The following is a 26,292-nucleotide window of genomic DNA, read 5'->3' as shown; positions in this document are numbered from 1 at the left end:
TTATACCAGGAAAAAAGAATTTTGCGACCATAAATAATAGTCTTAAGTCTAACATTATGCGAAACACATCTTTTAAAATTTAGAAAATTTTGTACATTGACACACAACTTCGTTCAAAATTCTCGTATTTTGTATTATGTTTATTTAATTAAAATATTTAATTTATATTTCAATTGATATAACAAATGATATGTTACTATTTAATTATCTCAAGTGATCGTTTATATTTCAATATCATTTAATAATTAACTAAGTGTTTCAATTGAAAAAATATATCATCACTCGTTATTTATTCAGATTTTTTTTTTTTTAAATTACAGAAAAATTCACTTGAAATAAAGAATTTATTAAAGACAGTCATCTTGAATCTTGAAGTGGCACAACTATAAATAGCGGTATATTTATATGCCCCCGGCGAAAGTCTGACCAGTTTCTCCATTTGCTAATACCAAATAATAAAGAAACGGGTCGGATTTTTTTTAAAAAAATCCATTTTTCTTCACTTTTTCTTCAATTCAAATACGTCTGTCTCTGTTTCTTCTCTCTATATCTAAGATCTCTTTCGTGTGAATCTTGTTTTTATTTATTTGAAGGCAGAATTTGGATCTGTGTTTGCATATTCGTGGATAGAGATAGAATCAAATCAACAGATCGGAAATATAAGCAAAAATGGACAATGAAGATATTGAAGGCGGAGAAGAGGAGTTTCGCGCGCAGCTAGGACGAAAGTACCGGCCGGTGGTCGCTCACGATCGCGCCGTTCTTCAGATGTCTTCTATGGATCCTGGATCAACCTCCGATTCTTCTCCCAAGTAAAAACTCACCTATCTCTCCCGCTCGCTGTTGATAATATATACATATACTTGTGATTGTGTATGTGAATAATAATCTATTGGATTTGAAAATGAGGAGATGAAATGGATGTGAAATTGTACTTGAAGAGTAACTGAAATGAAGATTCTACTGTGTCTGTTACTGATATCTGCTGATTTTTAGTTGTAACTGTTTGCATTCTAGTGTTTTCTCTTGCATTCATTTCTATTAGATTTAAAGTTGTGATAGGATGGGCATGCAGCGTGCTATGTGGAGCATGAGTATGGAGTGTTTGCATTCTAACTTGAAACGACAGTTTATACAAGGGGTAGAAGAACCATTTTATAGGATGAAAATAGTATCTGATTTTAAATGTTCTTTGTACTTGCAAAATTAGAATTTCCATTTCCATTTCCCTGGCATTGCATCTGCATCTGCAGCTGCATTGGTATAACAAAACTCTCAACACAAATCTACTAGGTGATATTTTTATATATTTAATAATTCAAATTAGATGTGAAAAAAAGTTTATGGGCATTTTTATTGAATGTGTATTTGCTTACGTGAAGATACATTTCGTTTTTGTTCAGATTGTCTTTCTAATCTGTTATATATCATGGCAGGAATGTAAAAATAGATGGGAAAGAAAACATAGGATCTGATGCAAGAGAAGGATCTGCTCCGGATAATCTAAGGGTCAATGGATCTGAAAGAGATTCCAAGTTGGAACTGTTTGGTTTTGATTCTCTTGTAAACATTCTCGGTCTTAGGAGGTTAGCAACACATTCTTGTTAACATTTGCCCTCCTCTTGTTTGGTGATTTTGACTATTACTCCCTGACGTTGGGAAAGCTTTGTTATTAGACACCAGTGAATTTTTTTTTTAAAATGTTTATTTATTGTTGGTAAGTTGCTATCTAAAAGTTTTGTTAATATTGTTGTAACTTCTTGTTTCAGTATGACAGGGGAGCAAATTGTAGCACCTTCAAGTCCCAGAGAAGGTAGGGATGGTGAAGATGCACCTATCACTTATGGACCTCCAAAGGTATGGTAATATCTTAATCATCCCACTGTCTCGTGGATAACTTTCAAACTTTCTAGTGCTCTACTCATTTTTTTTTCTTTTCTTTTTTCTTTTTTTAATAGAATGCAAGGTATCAACTATTTGATTTTTTGCTATTATGATGTGGCTTCATTTTGTCTGCCTTGTCATCATTATACTCGAGATAGAAATAAGCTGCGTTCTATGTATTAAAAGAAAAAAGAGAAGAAAAATCTGGTCAACTGTTTGGGTTTGGGGTTCGATTCCTTAAGGTCACCTAACTTTGGGAAAACCATAAGTTTCATGTTTTCCAAAAGATTGTAGGCTTGGTAGGGAACCTCGTTCATGCTTCAGTTCCTTAAGCAGGTGTTTTTTTTTAAAAAAAAAACTTGGGGGGTGGGGGGGTGTTGTTAGGGATGTCTAAGATTATCAATATAATTTTAAAAAGCAACGTGCTTGTCTCTCATTTTTTTCTTCACATGTTTCTTCTTCGTAATCCACCTGGATTTTTTTGACATAATCTTTGGTTAGGCTTGAAGCAAGTGATTGCAAATATTGTAGTATGTTGATCTTTGTTTGTTGACCTTGGTTATTGCACCTGCAGAGTACCTGATGGTTTTCCATGTCTTTTGATGTACATGTAACTTGCAGCCTAGTGATGTAAAATTGGGTACATTGATGGGTGTCTTTATTCCATGCTTGCAAAACATATTGGGAATCATCTACTACATCCGATTCACATGGTATCACTCCTATCTGCTGATGCTAATTTTTCCTTTTTACTGTTACTGTAATTCTATCATTTTAGAATCTTATTCTCTTTCAATTGGTGATACTGCTTGTGAAATTCGGTGAGTAAAGTGGTGGGAATTCTTGTTAAGCAACTTTGAAATTCACTCATTAGTGTTGGATGAGTTCTGATATGTTTTTGTGAGCTACCGTTGCTTCCTTTTGTCTCATATATGTATGATGTAGATTTTGCTGGCCCCTCCGGACTTCCTGGTCACTTTTTGTAACTATTTTTACTGTTAATGGAATTTCTGTTTCTCTAAAAGAGGCTTTTGTAATTTGATTGAGTTCCTCATAGCCATAAGGGGTAGGAACCACGACCAATAACAGCCACGTCAAACACCTAATAGCCCCTAGCATACCCGATGAACTCCAAATACAGGCCACTGCACTTAAATGGAAAATTATGAATGTACCCCAAGATGACCCTTTGGTTTCTAGATGAGATTTTTCATTTGATAGCTGATTAGAACAGTTGTTATATCTGGTGGAGAATTAGATTCAAGATGAGCAAGTTTAAGATCTATGATAGAGAGTAAGGGGGTTAGGACTTTTCGTTACTGTATGTAATATGCCTGTTGATACTTACCGTTGAGAACTGCCCCCTTGTTAGTACTGACTTTATGAGTTTGAATTGCAGGATTGTTGGTATGGGTGGCATAGGGGACTCGTTATTGGTGGTAGCTTTTTGTGGGTCATGTACTTTCTTGACTTCTATATCTCTGAGTGCAATTGCAACAAATGGTGCGATGAAGGTATGTTATCATTATGATAATGACTGGCAGAGCTTTTTGATTATGATGATGGTTATGTGTGAGGTTTCTCCTCTTTCCTTTTTCTTTTTAGTACTTAAAGTAGCAGATATTTGTGCAAGTATTTCTGTAGCATCCGAAATGTGATACACTCATAATGTTTAAATGCTTCTTCCCTGAATCAATAGTTTTATAGGCTAAGTCAGATAATTTAAACTTGTTCTTATTTCAAAGAGTTGAACTATTGGCACCCCTTCATTAATCTTATAAACTGCTTTTCTATTATAATTACATTTAAGGATAAATACAAGTTGAATTAACCCCATTTATAATTTCTCTCTCTTTACTTTATTCTACTTGCACATGTTTCCTTCTCTCTCTCTCTTTTTTTTTCACACCTCTTTTGTAGTTTCATCTATACAATTGGTTTGCACATACTTAAAACATTAATCTTTATTCTTTTTCTTTTTTTGGAAACTATAATAGAGATATCAAAATTGTAAAATAATTTTATGAGTGAGAAAGTCACTCTGGAAATTGAAAGATTTAAAAGATTTGGAGATGAAAATATTTTTTGTTTAAGAATAAGTTATATAACAGTATCAATGGATGAAATTGGTCAAATCAATGTGAGGATTCAACCCAAAAAAAAAAAATTATAGATGCAAAAGATTGCAAGAAGCCTGCAGTATAAACTTAAATATTTTTTATTCATCATTTGGGAATTTTATTGTGCCTATGGTTCCAACTCAAAAAAAAAAAAAATACAAGTAGATTCTTTGTTCTCAATTTTTTTTTTTAATACTTGTTATGTAAAATTGAATGCCATAGAAAAAAAAGAGTATTTTTGACATTATGGACATAATTAAAAAATGTGTTTTCAAGAGGATCTTGAAGGGGTGCCAATAGTTTAACTCTATTTTAAATCCTAAGGGCATATAAACAAATCTCCACTACTTTTGGGCTAACCAGTCCATGTGTAATATTGTTTGCTATCTATATTATTATAGGGAGATTTTGAAGATGAATTCATTGGACCACAATAAATATAAAGTAAATCAAATGCATGTTGATACTTTTATTTGAATACATTCCAATCTTTGTTAATTGCAACTGGGAAAGACTGGTGGCTATTAGGAAAAGAATGTATAGTTGATTTTTATTCTTGGAAATTACATCAAATAAGTCTTTGTTTATTGAAAAAATAGAAATAGAATTTAAAATAGGATTCAAAGCTTTTCATAACAGTCACCCTTCATCAAGGAAAAAGAGATTTTTAATGCTGTTTTGATAGCAAATGAAGCGGCAGATATAGGAAATGGTGATTGAAATTGACTAAGAGATTAAATTTAGATGTTCTGTTATTGTGGTATGATATTCAAGTTTGGACTGTTCTTCAAAATTGGCACATGTATTTCTGCTGGTAATTTGAACTACAAATGCTTAATCGTGTTGAATTTATGTAATACTTTCTTTGGCCTAACTTGGGGGTGTACATAACTGTTGGTAATTTACTTGTGTTCTTTTATAATTCAAAACTACTCTATATTTTATTATGTCAATTTGGAGTGACAACTAAGTGATTCTTTCTGAGTGTTTTACTTTCAGGGTGGAGGACCATATTATCTCATTGGTCGTGCACTTGGTCCGGAGGTTGGAGTTAGCATTGGACTCTGTTTTTTCCTTGGAAATGCTGTTGCTGGAGCTATGTGAGTGCATAATGTTATTCATTTGTTTTTATGATTAAACCATTATTTGTTTGGCTGAGGCCCCTTAGGGACAATGAAGTTGAGGCTCAGAAATTTTCCAATTCTCAAACTTAACATATGATTTCTTCTTCTTCTATACATATATATATATGATATCCCTTCCCCCCCCCAGCCCGGGGTGTATTTCCATTAATTCATGTTTTAATTTCTGGTTTTAGGTATGTGTTGGGAGCTGTTGAAACCTTTTTAAAAGCTGTGCCTGCTGCTGGGATGTTTAGAGGTGAATAGTGATGAAGTGCTGCAGTTGAAAGCTAAATACTCTCTTTTGGTTTACATATTTTTTTCATCATTTTGTAAATTCCTTTTGTGAGCAGCTTACTAATGAGAGTTTTTGAATTATTTATTCATTCTTTTGACAAGAAATAGTATAATTTATTAAATCGAAGTACAAGGCAGTTTGTTGGACCTGAGGTTCTGCCACATAATTTACAAAATCACTTATAAAAAGAAGTTTACTCTATTATTCATTAATGATGTAACTCGTCTTTCTTTTATTCATTAATGATGTCTACCATGCTAGTAGTTATATTCAGATGCAGTTGCTTGGCCTTGTTGGCATCTCATTGCAAGATCTTTCATTTTGGGTTTACCTTGGACATTCCTCATCAATAAAATGGATCAATGACCATCTCTTTATGGCATGTTTGGTTTGAAGAAATGAAAGAAAAGGAGAGGAGAGGGAAAGAAGTGGAGGGAGAAGAGACAAATTTCCTGTCAAACCAAACAACAAAATTGAGATTGACCCTCTTTTTCCCTCATTTCCTCTGCCCCTCTCTTTTTCCTATTCCTCTCCTTTCCTCTCATTTCTTCAAACAAACATGGGCTTCCTGTTTGCTCATGTTGTTTAAGCACATGGATATGAGTTACTAACCCTGTGCTAATTGTTTCTCTTTTGTTTATGTTTCTGGTGTAGAGACTATCACAAAAGTAAATGGCACAGCAACGCCAGAACCCATACAAAGTCCAAGTTTACACGACTTGCAAATTTATGGAATTATTGTGACTATCATCCTATGCTTTATTGTTTTCGGTGGAGTGAAAATTATCAACCGAGTTGCACCTACTTTTCTCATACCTGTTCTATTATCTATATTCTGCATATTTGTTGGGATTCTTTTGGCGAGCAAGGATGACCCTGCACGTATGTATCACTTTTATTTGCTATGGTTTCCACTCTTTTACTCTGTCTTTCTTCTTAATTTCTTCTAAGCTCTTTGTTTTAACTTACTGCTTTTGTGGTTGATTCTGGAAGTATTATTGCTTGCATTGGTACCTTGGGGTATGGGGATATAAAGCAAGCTCATAGAGAAATAGAAGGGAGTGGGGAAGAGAAGAAACTTGTACATATATAAAGTAATTCTTAGTTAAATCATTCGACCCAAAAGCTTAAGGTATTGGTCAAGGGCCCAACACTAGTACGAGAACATCACTCTGACCATTTCCCTTTTTTTTTTTTTTCAAGAAGAAACTATGGAAATTACATCAGTTATTTATGAGAGTGAACTAGTGTTGATAACACTCAGGAGCGGCCTAATAAAGCAAGGACGTACAATTTTGACTTTATCAAAAAAAGAACATCACTCTGTCCTTTGATTTTTAGTCAATGTTTGCCTGTTCCTTTCTATTGGGAGCTTGTTGCATGGAATATGATTCATTATTCTTGTCTTTTTATTTTTATACAGCCGGAATCACGGGCTTGAAGTTGAAAACTTTCAAAGATAACTGGTTTTCTGATTACCAAAAGACTAACAATGCTGGAATCCCTGATCCCAATGGAGCCGTGGACTGGAGTTTCAAGTAAGACATGTTAAGAATTGTCTTTTTTTGTTGGTATTGCTTGCTTGCTGTCAGTTCATGTCGTGAAATCTTTTTGCTGTCATTTAAGGGAAGCATTTTTTGTATTTACTGAGAATTTAACTTCGGGAGCTCTTCTACTCCCCAAGTGTTCTCAATTTATAAATGGGATTTTCTCCTTTGGACTCAACTTTTTCAAGATTTGGCATAGAATAATGGGTTCTTTGGGCAGTCACTTTTAAGGACCTTAGTGATGTTCTAGGTCATGCCCTCATGTTAATTCCTAATCCATGTTCATTTGTGGTCGAAACGGTAGCAATGATAGTTCTGGCTTGGAGACTATTTGACTGCAGTTTCTAGAGCTGTGTTGCTTATTTTCTTAGATCCGTTTAGGCCAATCTCTCAGAAGAGGTTCAAGAGATTGCAGTTGAAGAGGAAAATTGGGTTGGCTTTATGAGTTTTCTAATGAAGAATGGAGTTTATTAGATCAATTGTTGAAAAATATGTGTTGCTTTCTTGTTAAGTCTTCCAGTTGAAGATGTTTAGTTCAGATGATGGCTTGAGAAAGGAAACATTAAAAAAATCGTAATAGAGCTGAAAGCCTGAAACATTTAGATAAGATACTAAAAATCAAACTCTCTTGGTTTGTGAGAGCCGGAGGGAAACAATTGTTTCCTCACAAAGATACTAAGCTGGAATATCAATTGTATAGGAGAGAGAAATAACAGGAGAGTAGTTGGGGATGTACATCGAAAAGTAAAAATGCTGGAAAGATGTGTTAAAAGAGATTTCCATCAAAGAAATGTAGAAACTCACTTTAATCAATTGGAAGTGTGATCTCTTCCTCCTCCTCCTCATCCTCCTCGGCTCCCCACCAATAAGGGGCCAAAAAAAAAAGGGTTTTTGTATTTTGTTCATTAACACTGCTTTTGAGTACTGGATGGACAACTTGTCCTCCTCTTATAGATCTGTACTCCATTATTTTAAATGAGATTTGTTTCTTGTAAAATGCATTTTATTTATAGATTGATATTTGAGCTCTTTAGGATCAACTCATGATTTTGTTTGCCTAGAGTTTGTTTGATTGCTGAAATCCATATTTGATATTCCATAAAAACATTTAGTTCATGCTGGATATCTATATAAGCTCATCAATTGTGATAGGATATGGTGTGAAATTAAATTCTCTCGTTGTTTTCCTAACCACATTGTTTTTCTACTCTTTCAGTGCATTGGTCGGTCTATTTTTTCCAGCTGTAACGGGAATTATGGCAGGGTCAAATCGTTCAGCCTCACTGAAAGATACCCAACGTTCAATCCCCATTGGAACTTTGGCTGCAACTCTTACAACTACTGCATTATATGTGATTTCTGTGTTGTTATTTGGAGCGGCGGCAACTAGAGAGGAGCTTTTGACAGACAGGTATTCACATTTCTTCAATGTCATTGCTTATCATTAACACATCCAGATTTTCATTGGTCATTATGTTCCTATTAGACACTTTGACTTATGACTTCTTCCCCCTTTTATACTTTCTTAGTTGAATATGGATCTTGGGTTTGGCTTGTTGAAATGTACTGTCTGTCACCTATATCATGCTGATTGTGTCTCAATTTATATGTCAAAATGGACAAGAGTATGTGTGGAATTGTGAAGCAATAATAACTTTTCTAGTAACAGCTAACTCTTTGTGTAGGCTTCTTACTGCTACAATCGCTTGGCCTTTCCCAGCAGTTATTCACATAGGGATTATTCTTTCAACCTTAGGTGCTGCTCTTCAAAGCCTGACAGGTGCTCCGCGCTTGCTTGCAGCAATAGCCAATGATGATATTCTACCTGTTCTTAACTACTTTAAGGTTGCAGAGGGGCGTGAGCCACACATAGCTACATTCTTCACGGCATTCATCTGTATCGGATGTGTCATAATTGGGAATCTGGACCTTATCACACCGACAATAACAATGTTTTTTCTTCTGTGTTATTCGGGTGTGAACTTATCTTGCTTCCTTCTGGATCTTCTCGATGCTCCTAGTTGGCGTCCTCGGTGGAAATTTCACCACTGGAGCCTATCACTTCTTGGATCTGTTTTTTGTATTGGTAATGCTTCCTCTCTTTAGAATTATTTGAAGCATTATGCACTCATCAGATATATGCATAAGTCATATGTGCCACTTAGAAAACTGAGTGAGACCTTAGAATGAGAGAGGAACTAGATGTGCATATGGGTGCATTTTCCTTTGAGGATCATCTTAACTTCTGCTTTTTATTTTTCCTGCAGTGATCATGTTCTTGATCTCTTGGTCATTTACGGTGGTGTCTCTGGCCCTTGCAAGCCTCATATATTATTACGTGTGCCTTAAAGGAAAGGCTGGGGACTGGGGTGATGGTTTAAAGAGTGCATATTTTCAACTAGCTCTTCGTAGTCTTCGATCCTTGGGAGGTATGTTTTACCATGCAACAACTAAGTGCTCTTTATTAATTGCATCTTTTATGTATTGAATGTGGATGATGCAGCGTGACCTTCTTCGCTTCTGAATTATGCTTTTGATACAATGTTAAATACAAACCAATTACAAAAAGCTAAGTTGATAGGTGAGGGCTCCTATAGTATTAGTGTCAGATACATGTCTACAAAGACAAATGCAACTTGTAATTAATCAATACAATGGAAGATCCTAAACACATGCACTTTTAATCAACCCACCTTTGATATCATGTTAGGTTTAATCACCTAGCTATGTGATGGCAACTTACAGTGACATCTTGGTTTGATACATCCTCTCTCACTCTTTTTTTTTTTTTTAAGGCTTAAGTTCATCACATCCGCACCGAACCCTCATACACAATCAAAAATTAAATTATTTGCCCTTTGAGGATGGTGCTGAAGATTATTTGACTTGTATGTGCATGTTTCTGAAACAAACCTTTCAATATATTTGCAGCAAATCAAGTGCACCCAAAAAATTGGTACCCAATTCCATTGATATTCTGCCGCCCATGGGGGAAGCTGCCGGAGAACGTACCATGCCACCCCAAACTTGCTGACTTTGCCAACTGCATGAAGAAAAAAGGCCGTGGAATGTCCATCTTCGTCTCTATATTAGATGGAGATTATCATGAATGTGCTGAAGATGCCAAGACTGCCTGCAAGCAGCTTGCTACCTACATTGACTACAAGCGTTGTGAAGGTGTTGCGGAGATAGTTGTGGCACCCAATATGTCAGAAGGCTTCCGTGGAATTGTCCAGACCATGGGTCTTGGTAATCTCAAGCCCAACATTGTGGTTATGAGGTATCCAGAAATATGGCGCCGTGAAAACCTTACTGAAATCCCAGCCACCTTTGTTGGAATAATTAATGACTGTATTGTTGCTAACAAGGCTGTTGTTATTGTCAAGGGCCTTGATGAATGGCCCAATGAGTACCAAAGGCAATATGGTACAATCGATTTGTATTGGATTGTAAGAGACGGAGGTCTCATGCTCTTACTCTCTCAGCTCCTGCTTACAAAGGAGAGCTTTGAAAGCTGTAAGATTCAAGTCTTCTGCATTGCCGAGGAGGATTCAGATGCAGAGGTGCTGAAGGCTGATGTAAAGAAGTTCCTATATGATCTTCGGATGCAGGCTGAAGTTATTGTTATATCTATGAAATCATGGGACGAGCAAACAGAGAATGGACCTCAACAAGATGAATCATTGGATGCTTTTATTGCTGCACAGCATCGGATTAAAAATTACCTGGCTGAAATGAAGGCTGAAGCTCAGAAATCAGGGACTCCGTTGATGGCTGATGGGAAGCCGGTGGTCGTGAATGAGCAACAGGTGGAGAAGTTTCTTTACACAACATTGAAGCTGAATTCGACAATACTGAGACACTCGAGAATGGCTGCAGTCGTGCTTGTTAGTTTACCGCCGCCTCCGATCAACCACCCAGCTTACTGCTATATGGAATACATGGATTTGTTAGTAGAGAATGTGCCGAGGCTTTTGATTGTTAGAGGATACCGAAGAGATGTTGTAACACTATTCACATAGCACAGTGAGTCGCGTCCCTCAGCTTGTAGTTCCCCGCATATTATACTGTTCATATAATTTTCTCCTTAATTTTTTGGCTTTTCTCATTTTTGTAGTTTATTGTTACCTTCATTCTTTCTTACTGCCGTTTTGACTATAGTGACAGCGGCGTTTTTGTTTTTATAGAAATTTTCAAATTTAACAGCCCTTTTGGGATGTGGAGTTCAGTTACAGTCTTGTTTCATACAATTTTAGAGCCAATTTCTGAGTTTCGTAATTTACTACTAAAAATTTAACCCTTTTTTTTTTAATCGGATAATTTCCTTTTATTATATTGCAGCTATTTTACCGAAGCGCATGTCTCTCTTTTTAGTTTGTACGGGTGTATATATAAATGAAAAATTGTCGGAAAGTATACTGTCCAAGCCAGCGACCATGCCTATTTCCTTTTTCAAGAATTTTAATTTCAAAATGCCGGATTCTAATTAGATTCTTGTCAAAAAAAAAAAAAAAAAACTGCTGAAACTTCCACGTTTCGTATCAATACTCAAAGGTCAAAGATTGAGCCAACCGAATCAAAATCTTGGCGGCTCAGCTTTAGTTATTGATTTTTAAGTCAATTTTCTTTCCCCCCCAAAAAAGTCAAATGTTATTACAAATGCTATTAATTATAATGGAAGCGAAAATTTTATAAAAAAAAAATGCGTGAGTTTTAAATAAATATTAAATATCTTAGTATATTATCTTCTTGCCCCTTTTTTAGAATTTGTAACTAGATCTAGATGATTAATGCTCTATGGTTGAAAATGTTCAATTATTGTCCTTTCAAGTCTTAACAATTGAAGTTATTTTGGAAAAAAAAAAAAAAAAAACAGCTGAAATTATTTAAGTGTCACTTATGTGGATTGAAGCGTGTTAACGTTGTGTTTCTTTCACATTATTTTTCAATGCTTTCATACTCTCTTGTTGAAAAGTCAATCTTTACTTTTGTTGTTGAAATTGTTTTTACTGGAAACCTTTAAATTTATTTCCTTTGAAAATACTTAAGTACATTTATAATTTTGGACTCAAACTAATGTCTAGTTAAATAACTTTAGAAGGGAAAAAAATCTATTTATAATAGTTTTACTTCTCGGCTCTTTAAAACTTTTTTAATATTAAATTACAAATTATACAAATATAACATAAAGAAGTCTATTAAGGCCTATCTTGATACAATCAATATGAAGTCCAACTATCATAATTTTTTTTTTTTTAATGTTACAATACAATTTGAGGGGACTCGAAACTTTGACTCTAAGGATTAGGGGACATTCTTTACTGAAAAATAAAATGAAGTGTTTTAATGAAGATATGCACTAGTTTTTAATTAAAAATAAAATGTAGAGACGATTCGTTGCATCCTTATATCTAACAAAGCTAATAAAATTTCATCATATTTATCTATAAGTAAAATTAGAGTTATGATACCGATTAGAATTTTCAATGTTAATATTTACAGTATACATATAACCATAAAATTTAGGATAAATAACAATATAATTGACAAGACCTTGTTATGTTATATTAACGGTAATATGCAATAATTTAAAAATAATTTCTTTATATCTCTAAATTGTTGTGTTCAAATAATTTAATAATCGTGAGAAACTAATTTTAGTTCAGCTGTATGTAAGTTGCAGTTAATTGACAACAATTGAACTTCAAACTAATAAAATGTTATCAGTAGACGGTGGTGTGTATGTATATAATTCCCATATAATAATTCTCATTAAATCCATTATTTTTTATGTATATGAAAAACACGTCGCAGTCAAACGGATGCCGATCACAAACAAGTTGAGCAAGTGCCAAGTGCCTCCAAATCCCGAGTCCCAAAGTCCTTTCCCATTTGCCCACTCCTCTCATAAACTCCAAATATGTCAAACAATTGACATATTGCCCATAGTTTTACCCATAATCCTTATAAAAGTCTACACATTGGTTTGATTATTGCTTCACGCTCCTACCCCTATCTCTTTAAGTCAAACAGAGCCCATTTTACAATTCAAAAGTTATGGACGCGTTTTACAGTCAACGCTCTACTATGAGGGTGTGTTTGGTAACGTTTTTCACTTAATGTTTTTCGTTTTTCAAGAATAAAAATTAAGAAATTTTATTTAGTTGACAGTTTTATGTCAGTAAATTAAAAACAAAGAAAACGAAAAGTTTTCGTTCTCTAACATTTATAAAGAAAAGTTGGAGAACGTCAAATTCCAACTTTAAGAGAACACTAGACAAAAACAAGTTGAAATAAGGGAGGTGTGTCGGGATTTGTCTTCTTTGGGATCCACATACAAATTTCATTTAATTTTTTTCTTTCTTTACTAAAATCCCCCTCTCTCTCTCTCTCTCTTTGTAAGCTCCCTAAAAAGGAACATGATCCTCTCTTGATCTGAATATTACTGAATTTTTAATGATTTTTTATCATGTGTCTTTTAGTGGTAGTGTATGGGTACGATTTAACTTCTTTTACTTTTTTATTTATTAACAACCAATCAGTGATTGAGTTATTTACTCAGGATATGATCAGATCAGGAGAGAATCATGATCCCCTAAAAATGTTTCCATGGATAAAAATAATTTACATAATATATGTTCGATTTTTAATTATTAAATTATAAAAAATAATATAGAGTGATAATTATAAATTTATTTTATTTGATCAAAGACTAAATTAATGTAATTAAAAATTAGTTTGGAAGCAATGTGATATGATTTATTTGCGTCAAGTATGATGATTTTTTTCTCTCTTTAATGTTTTAACTAGTGGTTATTGCTATAGACATGCAAATAATTAGTTATATGTGGATGAAAAAATAATCTATATTGACATTTTTATAGTATTTTTTTATTGTAAATTCGAATTGCCCACAAATAAACTACTTCATAAAGAAATAAAAAGTTGTAGTTAGGTTCATTTGCATTTTATTTTATTAAATTATTATTAATAATAATAATAGACCAATTAAAAAATACTATTATTGAATAAGTAATAGTTGAAAATTGTGTTTTATAAAATATTATACCAAACAAATTTTTATTGATTTTTTTATTTTTAGACAAGCAACCAAACGCATTTTTATTATTTTCATTTTCATATACTATTTGAAAATAAACTACCAAATGTATTTTCAATTTAAAAAATCTAACATCAAAAACATCATTTTCCTTCTCTAAAACAAACATAAAAAACATCAACTAAAAAACAATACCAAACGCACCCTAAATTATCGTCTTCAAACGTGAGTGTGCGTTTCCTAAATAACACACACCAACTACGTCTTTAATAAGAGGGAAAAGCCCCAAATTTTTTTGACTGAAATCTTTAAGTAATTTTTTTTTAAATACTATTACTCATGATATTTACAATCATATAATTATTGAGATTAATTTATATCACATTATTAAACTCTACTTTTTAAGAAAAATATTACCTTCACTTTAATTTTAAAAAATGAAATTTAAATTAAATCTCTACAATATATTTATGGGGACTTGAATCAATTTTCTCACAGGAGTGGCTCTAGCCACTAGGGCAAACTCTAGTGAATTTAAGTACGGTCTTTAACATTTCATAAATAACATTTCTTCCACTATTTTCTTTTTACTTTTTTAATTATTTGAGGATATTGACCATGCGGTTGATGATGATAAGATCAACGAATGCCTTGTATGCAGTGTTGATTACAGTAACTCAGGCTGAAAGAAAGTAGGTCTATTTCTTCTTCTCATTTTTTTCTTCTTACGAGATATTTATAACATATTTAGATAACAAATAGTTATAAGGAAATATGAAATTTGACGTTATCGAACAACAATGACAAGCGTTGTGAATATATTGCTTGAATTTTAATTAATAAACTTTTTTTTCCAAAATCATGTACTAGAATATACATTAATAGAATTCATAATTATATGACTTACAAACAGTTACTATGTTACTTCTGTACTGTTGGAGGAATCTGATTAAATTAAAATCAATCAATCAAACAACACATGAATCAATCCTCCTAGGGAAAACAAAAAAAGCATTATCAACACGTTTGCATTCTTTGTAAGATGAATGGCTTTAAGAGTAATCAAGTGTCATCAAATCAATTGACTTTCATGGGAATGTAAGTTCAAGTGCGTAGTTCAATTTTTTTTTTTCTGTTTAAGCTCCTATTTTTATTAGAATTCCAACTAAATTAAAACGTTTAATTAAATAAAATTTCTTGAAAAGTATTGGAAGCTGAAGTTCTACGGTTTGTGACTTTCGCGTAGTAGTAAATTGACAATCTTATTGCCGTTTTAAAAATAGTATCTCTATTTATTTATCCGTATGCCTGAACTGAGATAATTATCTCTAAATAAAGGAATAAGATCTTTTCCTGATCTGAGCTATACAAATCTTTTAAAGATTTTATGTCATGTGTCTTTTAGTAGTAGTGTATGGATAATATTTAATTTCTTTTATTAACAACCAATCATTAATTATTTGGTTTACTCAAAACGTGATCAGATCAGGAGAGAATCATGATCCCTAAATAAAATGATCTAATTTGATACGCCACTGGATGCGCAGTTCACAAGAGGGCGGCACATTGACAAATTTCACACCAATCCATTGGCTAATCCCAGTCCCCCCGGAGCACAAAATGAAAAATGAGATCGCAACCAGCTAATTATCTCCCAGTTGATTATAAATTTAATGTACTAATATAAGTTTTAGTTATGTATATTTAATTTAAATATCAGTGTAATATCTGTTATAATAATAATTATAAATATTTATACAATACAATAATTTAACGTATAATTAATACTAAAAAAAAATCTCCCAACTGTTTACAGTTGTAGCAGCACAAGTACTGAAGTACATGTATCCTCAATCTTAGCTGGCCGCTCTTACAGGACGGAATCACGGCCGTCTGATTAAAAAAATCAGAATAAACACAAAGATCATGGCCGGATACATTCTCCTCTGGTCGATAATATCGCCCCTCTCTCTCTCTCTCTCTGCGTTAATTTGATGTTTAAAAATAATCTCAAAATTAATATCAATTTTACATAATTAGGTTAACTCAAAAAAGAATGTTACCGACGGGTGCCGTTGACTTACTTCAATTCTCAGGATTTACCGGCTATAACCAGTGGGTGATGCCAAAGTTTTAACACATAAGTCGAACTATATATTCACAGAATCTGGAGGTATCTCGTATTTCCCGCCTCCATAACATGGAAAAGAAAACTCCGGCCATGAAAACCAGAATCTAGTAAAAGTTTCTCCAATACTTCCATTTTTACTTTTCTTCTACAACTCCTCTCCGCCGATAAACCGGTGTAGTTCCCTGTCACCGGCGAATCTCATCTCAGTCAGGTGACTCTTCCTAGATCATTCTTGAAATTCGTTCTGGAATCTTTGACTTACTCCTTCCTTGTCTAATAAATTTTCATTTAAGAATTCTCAGCCGTTGATGGAGATTCTGTGACGTCTCCTGTTTGTTTTCGTATTTGATCGAAGTAATGATTATTATCTGGCATTCGGCATTTAATTGAATTTTTTGTGCTTTTTTCTTTTTTCAAATTAACGATTGTGATGTTTTAATTGTTTTCTTTTTTAAAAGTAAACAAATGATTCCAAATTGTCCCATAGTCTCTTGTTCTTATAAAAGCAACAAACAAGCGCTTTTGTATCTTATTTCCTCTGCCGAATAACAATAGTTTATAAATCCTTGTCGTTGTTTTATTCTATTCTGTTCAAGCTTTTTCATTGCACGGTAACAGTTTCTAATATTAATCTCATCAAAATCAGTTATAAATAAATATTTCGTTGATATATATATATATTTTTTGGTCTGGTCGGTCGGTCGGAGTAGAATGGGAGTAAACGACGGAGACGAAGGGCTTAGAAGACGAGGATGTTCGTGCACGAAGAACGATTTTCTTCCGGAGGAATCATTTCGGAGTTGGGGCAACTACGTCCAAGCTCTGAAGGCGACACCGCTCCGGCTCAAGGATCGGGTCCTGACCCGATCTCTTGACACCACCGAGATTCATGAGATCAAGGCAAGGAGTGAACATGAGATGAAGAAGACTCTCACGTGGTGGGACCTTATTTGGTTCGGAATCGGCGCCGTTATTGGCGCCGGTATTTTCGTCCTCACCGGTCAGGAGGCACGTCAGGAAGCCGGCCCCGCCGTCGTTCTATCGTTCGTCGTTTCCGGTCTTTCGGCTATGCTTTCTGTGTTTTGTTACACCGAGTTTGCCGTCGAGATTCCCGTTGCAGGTATGATAATTTTTTTTCATTTTATTTATGCTCCTTAATTTTTTTTTCATGAATTTATTTGTTTATTATATTGCCGAATGCCGATGTTGTCAAAAGCAATACAAACGGATGGAGAAATTTTAGAATATATTTGAGGTATCATGTTATTAATATAATAAGTAATGATATCATGACATGTGCATATTTATTTTGAATTATTACCAAACAAGTGATGATTGTATTAAATTTAATTACATATATTATGCATGCATTAATTAATTGTAGTATATATGAGGTATTCTAAAATTTCTCAAAGTCAAGACATGAGGAGTAATTAACAGCATGATTTTTTTCAATAAATTAGTATGCGATAAATATTTATATATTTTTTTGGGGCAAAAAATATTCATTTGGTATTTATTTTACTTAATACGCGTCGCATATTATTTATGACTGTCATGTTCATGTCGCTGTTAGATATACTGAATATAAGTATTCTCCTCTAATCTCGAAGGTTTCGGTGCCTTATCGTGCAAAAAAGTTTTTTGTAATTTAAACCCATAATTGAAAAAGTATTAGACGATAACGTAACCTACGTCTATAGTAACTCTTGTGAAGCTCAGTAACTCCATTTTAAACTCTATATGTTCATATTGTCTTTTTGGTTTCAACGTATTATATTAGTAATGATTTCATTTACAGTTCCAACGATCAATTAATAAAGTTTGAGCTAACACTCCTCTCCTGTGTCTCCCCGTTTTAGTATTAGTTTATCGTGTAATATTCTACCATTAATTAATATTTACTTAGCTTTCACCAATTGTTTATCTTATAAGATATTTCTGTTAAAGACAATAAGATTTTCTTCTTTTTTTTTTTTGGGTATATGCATAAAAAAAATACTTTGCTTGTGTTATTTGAGACTCAGTGCTTTGACCTGTTCATTAATTTGACGTGGGAATAGAAAAACTTCATATGATAATACTTTGCTTATGAGTAGGGCTTTGACTGCATGATCAGATTTGGCAAAATTTTAAATTTTTAATCATTTGACAGCGTCCAATTGTTGGGTAGGAGTAATGTTGCGTATACAAATTTTTTATATGATTTTATTTACACAAACCCATGTTAATATTATATTACTGTCACATGTCTCATATTTAAATAAAGAAAATAAAAGAATATGTCATATTAATTTGTACAAGTTTAATTACAATAATTATCATTATTGTTAGGTTATATAGTATTACTCGTCTAAAAGAAATTCATTTTGTCTTCATGTATTACACACTAGAATTTTCCCCTTATAAAATTTTCTTGAGAAATATTTTTATTTTCTTTTTTAAATTCGATTTTATTAATTGCATAAACAATGCTTTAAAGGAGAAATTCTAAAATATATCAAAGATAATATAACTAAATAATATATGAATGACATGAATTATTAAATTTAATATAACCACTACTGTATGTGATAGTTTTTCAAAATAAATACATATATATTATAATATTATTTACTTATTATATGACTAACACGATACTTTTGATGTATTCTTTAATTTTGTCATTTTAAAGAATAGTTTTATTCATTTGCCAGGTGAAAATTCTCTTTGGATCAACATCTTCCATCCAGTTATATCAGCATTTTGCTCAATAACTATAAATTTAATTTTCCTTGTGCACGCAGGTGGTTCATTTGCCTACTTAAGAGTAGAGCTAGGAGACTTCGTCGCCTTCGTTGCCGCCGGCAACATCCTCCTCGAGTATGTCATCGGCGGCGCCGCCGTTGCCCGATCCTGGACTTCCTACTTCGCCACCCTCTGCAACAAGCAACCGGAGGACTTCCGCATAATCGTCCATAGCATGCCAGAGGATTACGGCCAATTAGACCCCATAGCTGTTGGTGTCTCAGCTGTCATTTGCATCCTCGCTGTGGTGAGCACAAAGGGCTCTTCGCGCTTCAACTACATCGCCTCCATCATCCACGTCATCGTCATTCTCTTCATCATCATAGGCGGTTTCGCTAATGCGGACACCAAAAACTACAAGGCATTTGCTCCTTTTGGCACCCGTGGGGTTTTCAAAGCCTCAGCTGTGCTTTTCTTCGCTTATATTGGTTTCGATGCTGTTTCAACAATGGCTGAAGAGACCAAGAATCCAGCTAAAGATATCCCAATTGGACTCGTTGGTTCCATGGCGGTCACAACTCTGGCGTATTGCTTGCTTGCCATAGCTTTATGTCTTATGCAGCCTTATTACGCAATTAATGTTGATGCTCCATTTTCTGTAGCATTTGAAGCTGTAGGCTGGGATTGGGCTAAATACGTGGTTGCATTCGGAGCGTTGAAAGGCATGACAACAGTTTTACTAGTTTCAGCCGTTGGTCAGGCTCGGTACTTGACACACATTGCCCGAACCCACATGATGCCGCCATGGTTAGCCCAGGTTCACGGGAAGACCGGGACCCCAGTTAATGCAACAATTGTTATGCTTACGGCCACTGCAATTATTGCCTTCTTCACCAAGCTCAATGTATTATCAAACCTTTTGTCAATCTCCACATTGTTTATCTTCATGCTTGTGGCTGTTGCTCTTCTTGTACGCCGCTACTATGTCAGTGGGGTAACAACAACAGCAAATCAAGTCAAGCTCATTGTATGCATTTTGCTGATTCTGATTTCTTCAATTGCCACTGCTGCTTATTGGGGTCTAAGTAAACATGGATGGATTGGTTATTGCATCACGGTGCCAATTTGGTTCTTGGGTACTCTTTATCTTGCCGTTTTTGTTCCACAAGCTAGGGCTCCAAAGCTGTGGGGTGTCCCATTGGTACCGTGGTTGCCATCTGCTTCCATTGCTATCAATATTTTCTTGCTTGGCTCAATCGATAGAGCATCATTTGCAAGGTTTGGAGTCTGGACTGTAATCTTATTGCTTTACTATATCTTCTTCGGATTGCATGCTTCTTACGACACAGCAAAGGCGTCCGGAGAGAATGATAGGGCTGCTGGAGGCACCTGGAAGCAGATGGAAGAGGGTGGTGCTATCTCTTCCGCGACGGATCCTAATAATACTTCTGCAAATCCTGGTGCTTAGAGGAGTTTTTATCTTTTATGAATTCGATGAATTAATGAGTGTAGTTGATGTTCAAATGAAAAGAGGACTAATTGATTAGGTTCTTAATTAGGGAAGCAATTGTTTTCTTTCTGTATTTACATTCAGGAAAATTTGAATTTCACCCATTGGCAAGAAATGGTTGTCGATATGGAAAATTTCAAGTTTTATGGTTGTTTATTATTGTTATTATTATTCTTTAAATTGTTTAAATTTTATCTTCTTCTTCTTATTCTGAAGCCCAAGTTAAAGTTTGATAGTTAGTTACCACATCAATGGACAACATATTCTAGACTCTCTCTGAATTAATTTGCAGGTTGTTTCTGCATTTATTTGTTTTTCATCTCGATTTTTACGGATTTATCGGTGTTGATATTTGCATATGTACTTTGGTAATCCTGAGAATTAACCTTGGATTGCCTGCACCAAATTGATACCAAATTGACAAATAGATAACAGCTATGGGGACAAGAAGACAATGAAAGTGTGTGTTTCACTAGTGCTGGTGATCAGCATTAGTGCTCTCGATTTTTTAGGCAATTCTGAATGTGACATGGCATTATTGTATGGTTGAATGATTATTTGACTGTTTGTCGTTCAAAGTTTTATGCCAAAAATAAAACAAAAACATGTCGTTTATCCTTGGTCGATATGTCGTCTATAATTTACGCCATCGTAAAGCTTTTACGACTTGTTTACATTTTATGCCAATTTATCATCTAGAATTTTAGGTTAGCGTTGGACTTTTGCAATATTTGCCCACCACCCAATTGAGAAGCAGTTTACTAATTGCATTTGAGTTCAATTACTTTTAACAATTTAATATACAGTTTGTTTTCCGTAAGAGTGAGCCTAATCGTAACTAATTTTATCAAAATAATGTTTAGTATTAAGATTAGACAGCTGTAACTTGAAAGTTATAACACTATAATATTTGGTGAACAGTGACTACCATGCCTTGAAAGTTTATCTTTATTATTTTTGTCAAAATAATTATTTTAAAATTATATTTATCACATGAGCAATGATAGAACTACAAGCTCCTTTACAATTGATGTGAGCATAATTAAATTAGTTGGTTTAGATACCTCTTGCCCCATCTGATTTATTATTATTATTATTTTATATTTTTATATGACCAATAAATTTATGCAGCATAAGTTTATACAAGAGTTTGTAACTCTATCATTAATTCTTATTATATTCTATTAATTTTTATTTATAGTTGAGATTTTTTTTTTCTTTTTTCATAGGAACTGTAGGTTAAAATTTTTCGCACCTCCGCACCTCAACAACAAACATGGTATTACTATTTGGTTTTAAAGCATATATAAGCACTGAGCAGCAGCTTGAATATAGCATAAAGTTAAGAGATTATGAAAGAGAACTATTCCTGGCCTGCAGGATAAGTAAGTAGGAAGGAATATCATGCTTGTACTAGCTGACAAGATCTCTAGGATTCGGTTTCTCACTCTCGTCTCGTGTCCGAAGAACTCGGGCCACAATAATAGCGACTTGCGCCTTCGAGATAACTACAAGAAAATTACCAAAAAAATCTCGGTTTTTATCCAGATCAACCCCGACGTGTAATTTTAAGTTTTAACATTCTGTTCATATATTTTTCTTTTTTGTTTTGAGAAAAAAAGAGAGAGTAATGAATGATAGACCGCATAAACTTCTAATGCATTCCATAGTGCATGGATAGAAAATGATTGATCAAATAAAGTTATTCAGTGTAGAATCAATAGGTTGATATTCCTTCAATAATGCCATTAATAATGCATGTAATCATCTCAGAAGCATAGAATCGATCCTTATATGGCAATTATGACGAAGGTTAAAACTTAAAATAAAGAAAAAAAGGGCATGATCAAGAAGGAATTCGGTTCAAGAAGGAATTCGGTTCTTCAATTAACCAAAAAGGGCGGAATAAATTAGGAACTTGCCAGACGCCATAGGCAGGTTGGATTGATATTTGCCTCTCTTCCATCTAGAATAGTCGTTACGTGTATATTCTTCGAGTTATTGGTTGAATTATTGAATATAGATAGCATCAGCGATGAATTATATATTCTTGTTTCCACTCACTTTTCTTTTTGTCTTTTCATAGACGCCATTAATAACTGAACAAAAGTTGGTGAATCATATATATTTCAGGCTTTTAGCATCCATTTGTTTATATGACTTTTTAAAGTACTGCCAAACAATTACAAAATGTGCCTTTCAGCTTCTTGCCAAACGAACTAACAAAAGTTTCTAATACTAAGATTTCTTGGGGAAAATTAAAACAAGTGTCTAGCTCAAACCCTAAAAATATTGTGATAACAACCGTATTTGTATTGAGTTTTTTTTTTTTTTAATAAAAAAGTTAAACCCAATAGTATGGAAGTTACATGAAAGGCAGTGACTTATGTGTGTGTCTATATATATATATATATATAGACAGATAAAAAGAGAGAGAGGTGGATAAAGCATAAATCAGTTCTTTTATTTTTTTACTTTTTAAATAATTAATTAAATAAAATACTTAAAAATCACTCGATCAAATCTTAAAAATAGCTAAAGTTGATTTAAAATAAAAAAATATAGTGAAATAAAAATAGGTTTTAAATTAATCACTTATCATATGTACAATCAAAGAAGATCAATGGACTCTTATCATATGTACAATCAAAGAAGATCAATGGACTATACGTATACATCTGCATGGCAAGTTGAATGAATTCCAAGTATGAAAGCCCAATATTTACAAGCTCTAAACAGATGTGACATCAAAAAAGTGGATGAGTAAAAAGTAAAGAGTAGATTAAATTAGATAAAAATAGACGAAAAGAAGTTATACAAAAATATATGTGAAAAAAATTAGGACGCTGTACACGTAATATTACTCGGATGATCGAGGCATCCAAGAGTAGAACCATTCAAGCTTTCACCCGAACCACAGGAATTAGGCTACAAGTTAATCCATTAGTTAGGGTTAAGTGAATGACAATCTCTGAATATTTAGCCTAACAACTTACCAATATAAATATAACAGGCTCAGGCTATTTCTCATCATCAGCCATATCATATCCCTCTTCAAACCACTCCTTGGTACGTTTCACTCCTTCATCAATTGCTAGTATTAGTAAACTACTTTTCTTGGTTTGTATTTTTGCTTTTCATTTTTTGTACGCTCAAATGAAATTGTTTCGCCTGTTAAGCCCGAGTTCAACTACTAGGCTTTTATGTATCACGTAACAATTTTTTTGAAAGCGAAGACGGATACCGTATGTGTAGTCATGTGTTAAGCACCCAAGATCAAGATCAAGATCAATCGCTCATTTGTATTAAATGTCTTGTATACTTTTTCTACTTTTTATTCTAATTTTCGTTTGGGAACAAAAATCATTACAATTAATTACATGATGAAAATAATCACACACATCAGGATCTGTATCCCTATGTTTTCTCTTTTTATTGACTGATCACTTTGAGTCAAAACTCAAAAGCAGACCTTTATGCTTTGAATTCCATCTGTACCAACCAATTCAGAACGAGTTAAATGTTCACAAATCACTTTTCTAATATTTTTTCATTAATATCCTTTGTACATATCTAGTGATTCACACGAGACTACTCTGCTATGCGGTGCAAATCCCAAAACAAATATAAATTCCAATTCAACTTTTTCAGCCCTATTAATTCTCTGCAGAAAGCGAGATAGCTGGCAACTATGGTGACTGGCAATGGCAGTGGAATCAAGAAGAGAGGATGTGCATGCACAAAACAAGATTTTTTACCTGAAGAGTCATTTCAGAGCTGGGGAAATTATGTCAAGGCCCTGGCCAGCACAAGGGCAAGACTGAAAGACCGGCTGCTAACACGCTCTAATGATAATCTTGAGCTGCATCAAATGCGGGCTCGTAGTGAGCATGAAATGAAGAAAAATCTTAATTGGTGGGACCTCATTTGGTTCGGAATCGGCGCTGTAATGGGTGCCGGAATCTTTGTCCTCACCGGTGAAGCAGCGAGGAATTTTGCTGGCCCAGCTGTCATTATATCTTATCTTATTTCAGGTATTTCTGCACTGCTGTCAGTCTTGTGTTACACTGAATTTTCTGTTGAGTTGCCGGTAGCCGGAGGCTCCTTTGCTTATCTGAGAGTTGAGCTTGGAGATTTCGTAGCTTATATTGCAGCTGGAAACATTCTTTTTGAGTATGTTGTTTCCGGGGCTAGTGTTGCGAGGTCTTGGACTTCTTATTTTGCTACATTGTGCAATCATGATCCCGGCAGTTTTCGGATACATGTATCATCTGTTGCTGAAGACTACAGCCATTTAGACCCAATTGCTGTTATTGTATCATTCTTTGTTTGCGTCGGCGCATGTCTGAGCATGAAAGGATCATCAAGATTCAATTCTGTTGCTACCATTGTACATATTGTAATTTTGATTTTCATCCTCATTACTGGTCTTACTCAAGCTAATACCGCAAATTATGCAATCTTTGCTCCAAATGGTGTCCGCGGAATCCTGAAAGCTTCGGCTGTGCTCTTCTTTGCTTATGTTGGATTTGACGGGGTTGCAACTTTAGGGGAGGAAGTTAAAAACCCTGGAAGAGATATACCCATTGGATTAATTGGCTCGATGGTGATCACTATCACCGTTTATTGTGTTCTTTCAGCAACTCTCTGTTTGATGCAGCCTTATTCTCAGATTGATGTTGATGCACCGTTTACATTAGCATTCCAAGCTGTAGGTATGAACTGGGCAAAGTACATTGTTGCATTGGGTGCATTGAAGGGTATGACCACCGTCTTGCTGGCTAATGTCATCGGCCAAGCTCGGTATTTCACTCACATCGGCCGCACCCACATGGCGCCGCCCTTTCTTGCTGCCATCAATGGGAAAACGGGGACACCAGTGAACGCCACGGTTGTCATGTCTCTTGCAAACTCCGTTGTGGCATTCTTCACAAGCCTTGATGTTTTGGCTAACCTTCTTTCAATATCAACCTTGTTCATCTTTTCACTTGTTGCTCTTGCTTTACTAGTAAGGAGATACTACGTCGCCGGCGAGACTTCGGAATGCGACCAAAAGAAGCTCATTGTTTTCTTGGCATTGATCATATCGTCCTCTATTGCTTCATCTGCTTATTGGGCGACTAGCGATAATGGATGGATTGGCTACATAGTGACTGTTCCAGTTTGGTTTCTTGCAACAATGGGGCTGCAATTGACCGTGAAGGAAGCAAGAAAGCCTAAGATGTGGGGAGTACCATTGCTTCCTTGGCTGCCATCTGCTTGCATTGCTGTTAATGTTTTCGTCATGGGTTCAGTCGATGGCCAATCGTTTGTCAGATTCATGATATGGACATTTCTCCTGCTCGTTTACTATCTTTTTGTAGCACTTCATGCTTCATACGATGCAGCAAAGGAAACTGACAGAGCAGCTGAGGCTTCAAACATGGAGGCAGTGGTTACCAATTAGTGTAAGTTTTCAAAGGTTTCTGAAAAGTTAACGGTAAGGCGATTTTTTTCCCCTTCCAATTGCTGTACATTCTGGATTGAAACGTAGGACTGGATTCAAACATTTTATTCATTTTCCTAGTTTTATGTAGACGAGGCAGCATCTTATGCAACAATATCAACAGCTTCCACGCAGCAAATCAAAAGGCTCCAACACAACTCAAAATTTAAAACCTTGTATGTTATTTTGTTGGGCATACAAACAGTAGTAATTATTGTATAGTAACTGGAACCTGGAAGCCTCTCAGGCTCACTGCAAGGCGTTGGTGCCTTGGCTCAATATATCTCTAATACATCAATAATTTTGTAGATTTCAATGACGGTCTATGATAGTCGGATAACCGGAATATATTTTTATTAGGTCAATTAAGTTTTTTCATCCAAGAAGTTAGAACCCCCAATTCCGGCAA

At 34.5% G+C, this 26,292-nt stretch overlaps 3 protein-coding genes across 6 annotated transcripts; all 3 read left to right on the top strand.

Moving 5' to 3' along the window:
• The first annotated feature begins 404 nt into the window (after positions 1-404).
• Positions 405-11,204, top strand: LOC102626356 (cation-chloride cotransporter 1). 2 transcript variants are annotated; one of them, XM_006468218.3, is made up of 13 exons: positions 405-812; positions 1,437-1,586; positions 1,770-1,857; positions 2,506-2,597; positions 3,284-3,398; positions 5,004-5,104; positions 5,323-5,384; positions 6,078-6,305; positions 6,847-6,961; positions 8,187-8,381; positions 8,656-9,056; positions 9,238-9,399; positions 9,902-11,204. In XM_006468218.3, the coding sequence occupies exons 1-13, from the start codon at positions 670-672 to the stop codon at positions 10,990-10,992; spliced, it is 2,943 nt and encodes a 980-aa protein (XP_006468281.2). In that variant the 5' UTR covers positions 405-669; the 3' UTR covers positions 10,993-11,204. The 2 variants fall into 2 exon arrangements, with proteins under 2 accessions (XP_006468281.2, XP_024950674.1); XM_025094906.2 differs by lacking the exons at positions 405-812; positions 1,437-1,586 and having other exon boundaries at positions 1,776-1,857; positions 2,459-2,597.
• A 4,991-nt stretch (positions 11,205-16,195) lies between these two features.
• Positions 16,196-20,557, top strand: LOC102626651 (cationic amino acid transporter 1). Its single transcript, XM_006468219.4, has 3 exons — positions 16,196-16,372; positions 16,872-17,281; positions 18,948-20,557. The coding sequence occupies exons 2-3, from the start codon at positions 16,873-16,875 to the stop codon at positions 20,354-20,356; spliced, it is 1,818 nt and encodes a 605-aa protein (XP_006468282.2). The 5' UTR covers positions 16,196-16,372; position 16,872; the 3' UTR covers positions 20,357-20,557.
• Positions 20,558-23,343: 2,786 nt separating this feature from the next.
• LOC102626944 (cationic amino acid transporter 1) lies at positions 23,344-26,202 on the top strand. 3 transcript variants are annotated; one of them, XM_006468220.4, is made up of 2 exons: positions 23,344-23,467; positions 24,069-26,202. In XM_006468220.4, the coding sequence occupies exon 2, from the start codon at positions 24,090-24,092 to the stop codon at positions 25,842-25,844; it is 1,755 nt and encodes a 584-aa protein (XP_006468283.1). In that variant the 5' UTR covers positions 23,344-23,467; positions 24,069-24,089; the 3' UTR covers positions 25,845-26,202. The 3 variants fall into 3 exon arrangements, with proteins under 3 accessions (XP_006468283.1, XP_015382567.1, XP_015382566.1); XM_015527081.2 differs by having other exon boundaries at positions 23,411-25,877; positions 25,975-26,202; XM_015527080.2 differs by having other exon boundaries at positions 23,411-25,877; positions 25,965-26,202.
• Positions 26,203-26,292: the final 90 nt, after the last annotated feature.

The sequence above is a fragment of the Citrus sinensis genome, chromosome 2, assembly GCF_022201045.2.
Source record: "Citrus sinensis cultivar Valencia sweet orange chromosome 2, DVS_A1.0, whole genome shotgun sequence".
Lineage (NCBI taxonomy): Eukaryota > Viridiplantae > Streptophyta > Magnoliopsida > Sapindales > Rutaceae > Citrus > Citrus sinensis.
The sequence above is the reverse complement of the archived record's forward strand: the minus strand, read 5'-3'. Positions and strand labels throughout refer to the sequence as shown.

Bases quoted from the DNA above. Each gene is read 5' to 3' on its own strand.
- LOC102626651 (XM_006468219.4), top strand. From the start codon at position 16,873: ATGGGAGTAAACGACGGAGACGAAGGGCTTAGAAGACGAGGATGTTCG. The intron at 17,282-18,947 runs GTATGATAATTT...TTGTGCACGCAG, and splicing joins CGTCGAGATTCCCGTTGCAG to GTGGTTCATTTGCCTACTTA.
- LOC102626944 (XM_006468220.4), top strand. From the start codon at position 24,090: ATGGTGACTGGCAATGGCAGTGGAATCAAGAAGAGAGGATGTGCATGC.
- LOC102626356 (XM_006468218.3), top strand. From the start codon at position 670: ATGGACAATGAAGATATTGAAGGCGGAGAAGAGGAGTTTCGCGCGCAG. The intron at 2,598-3,283 runs GTATCACTCCTA...TTTGAATTGCAG, and splicing joins TACTACATCCGATTCACATG to GATTGTTGGTATGGGTGGCA. The intron at 3,399-5,003 runs GTATGTTATCAT...TTTTACTTTCAG, and splicing joins CAACAAATGGTGCGATGAAG to GGTGGAGGACCATATTATCT.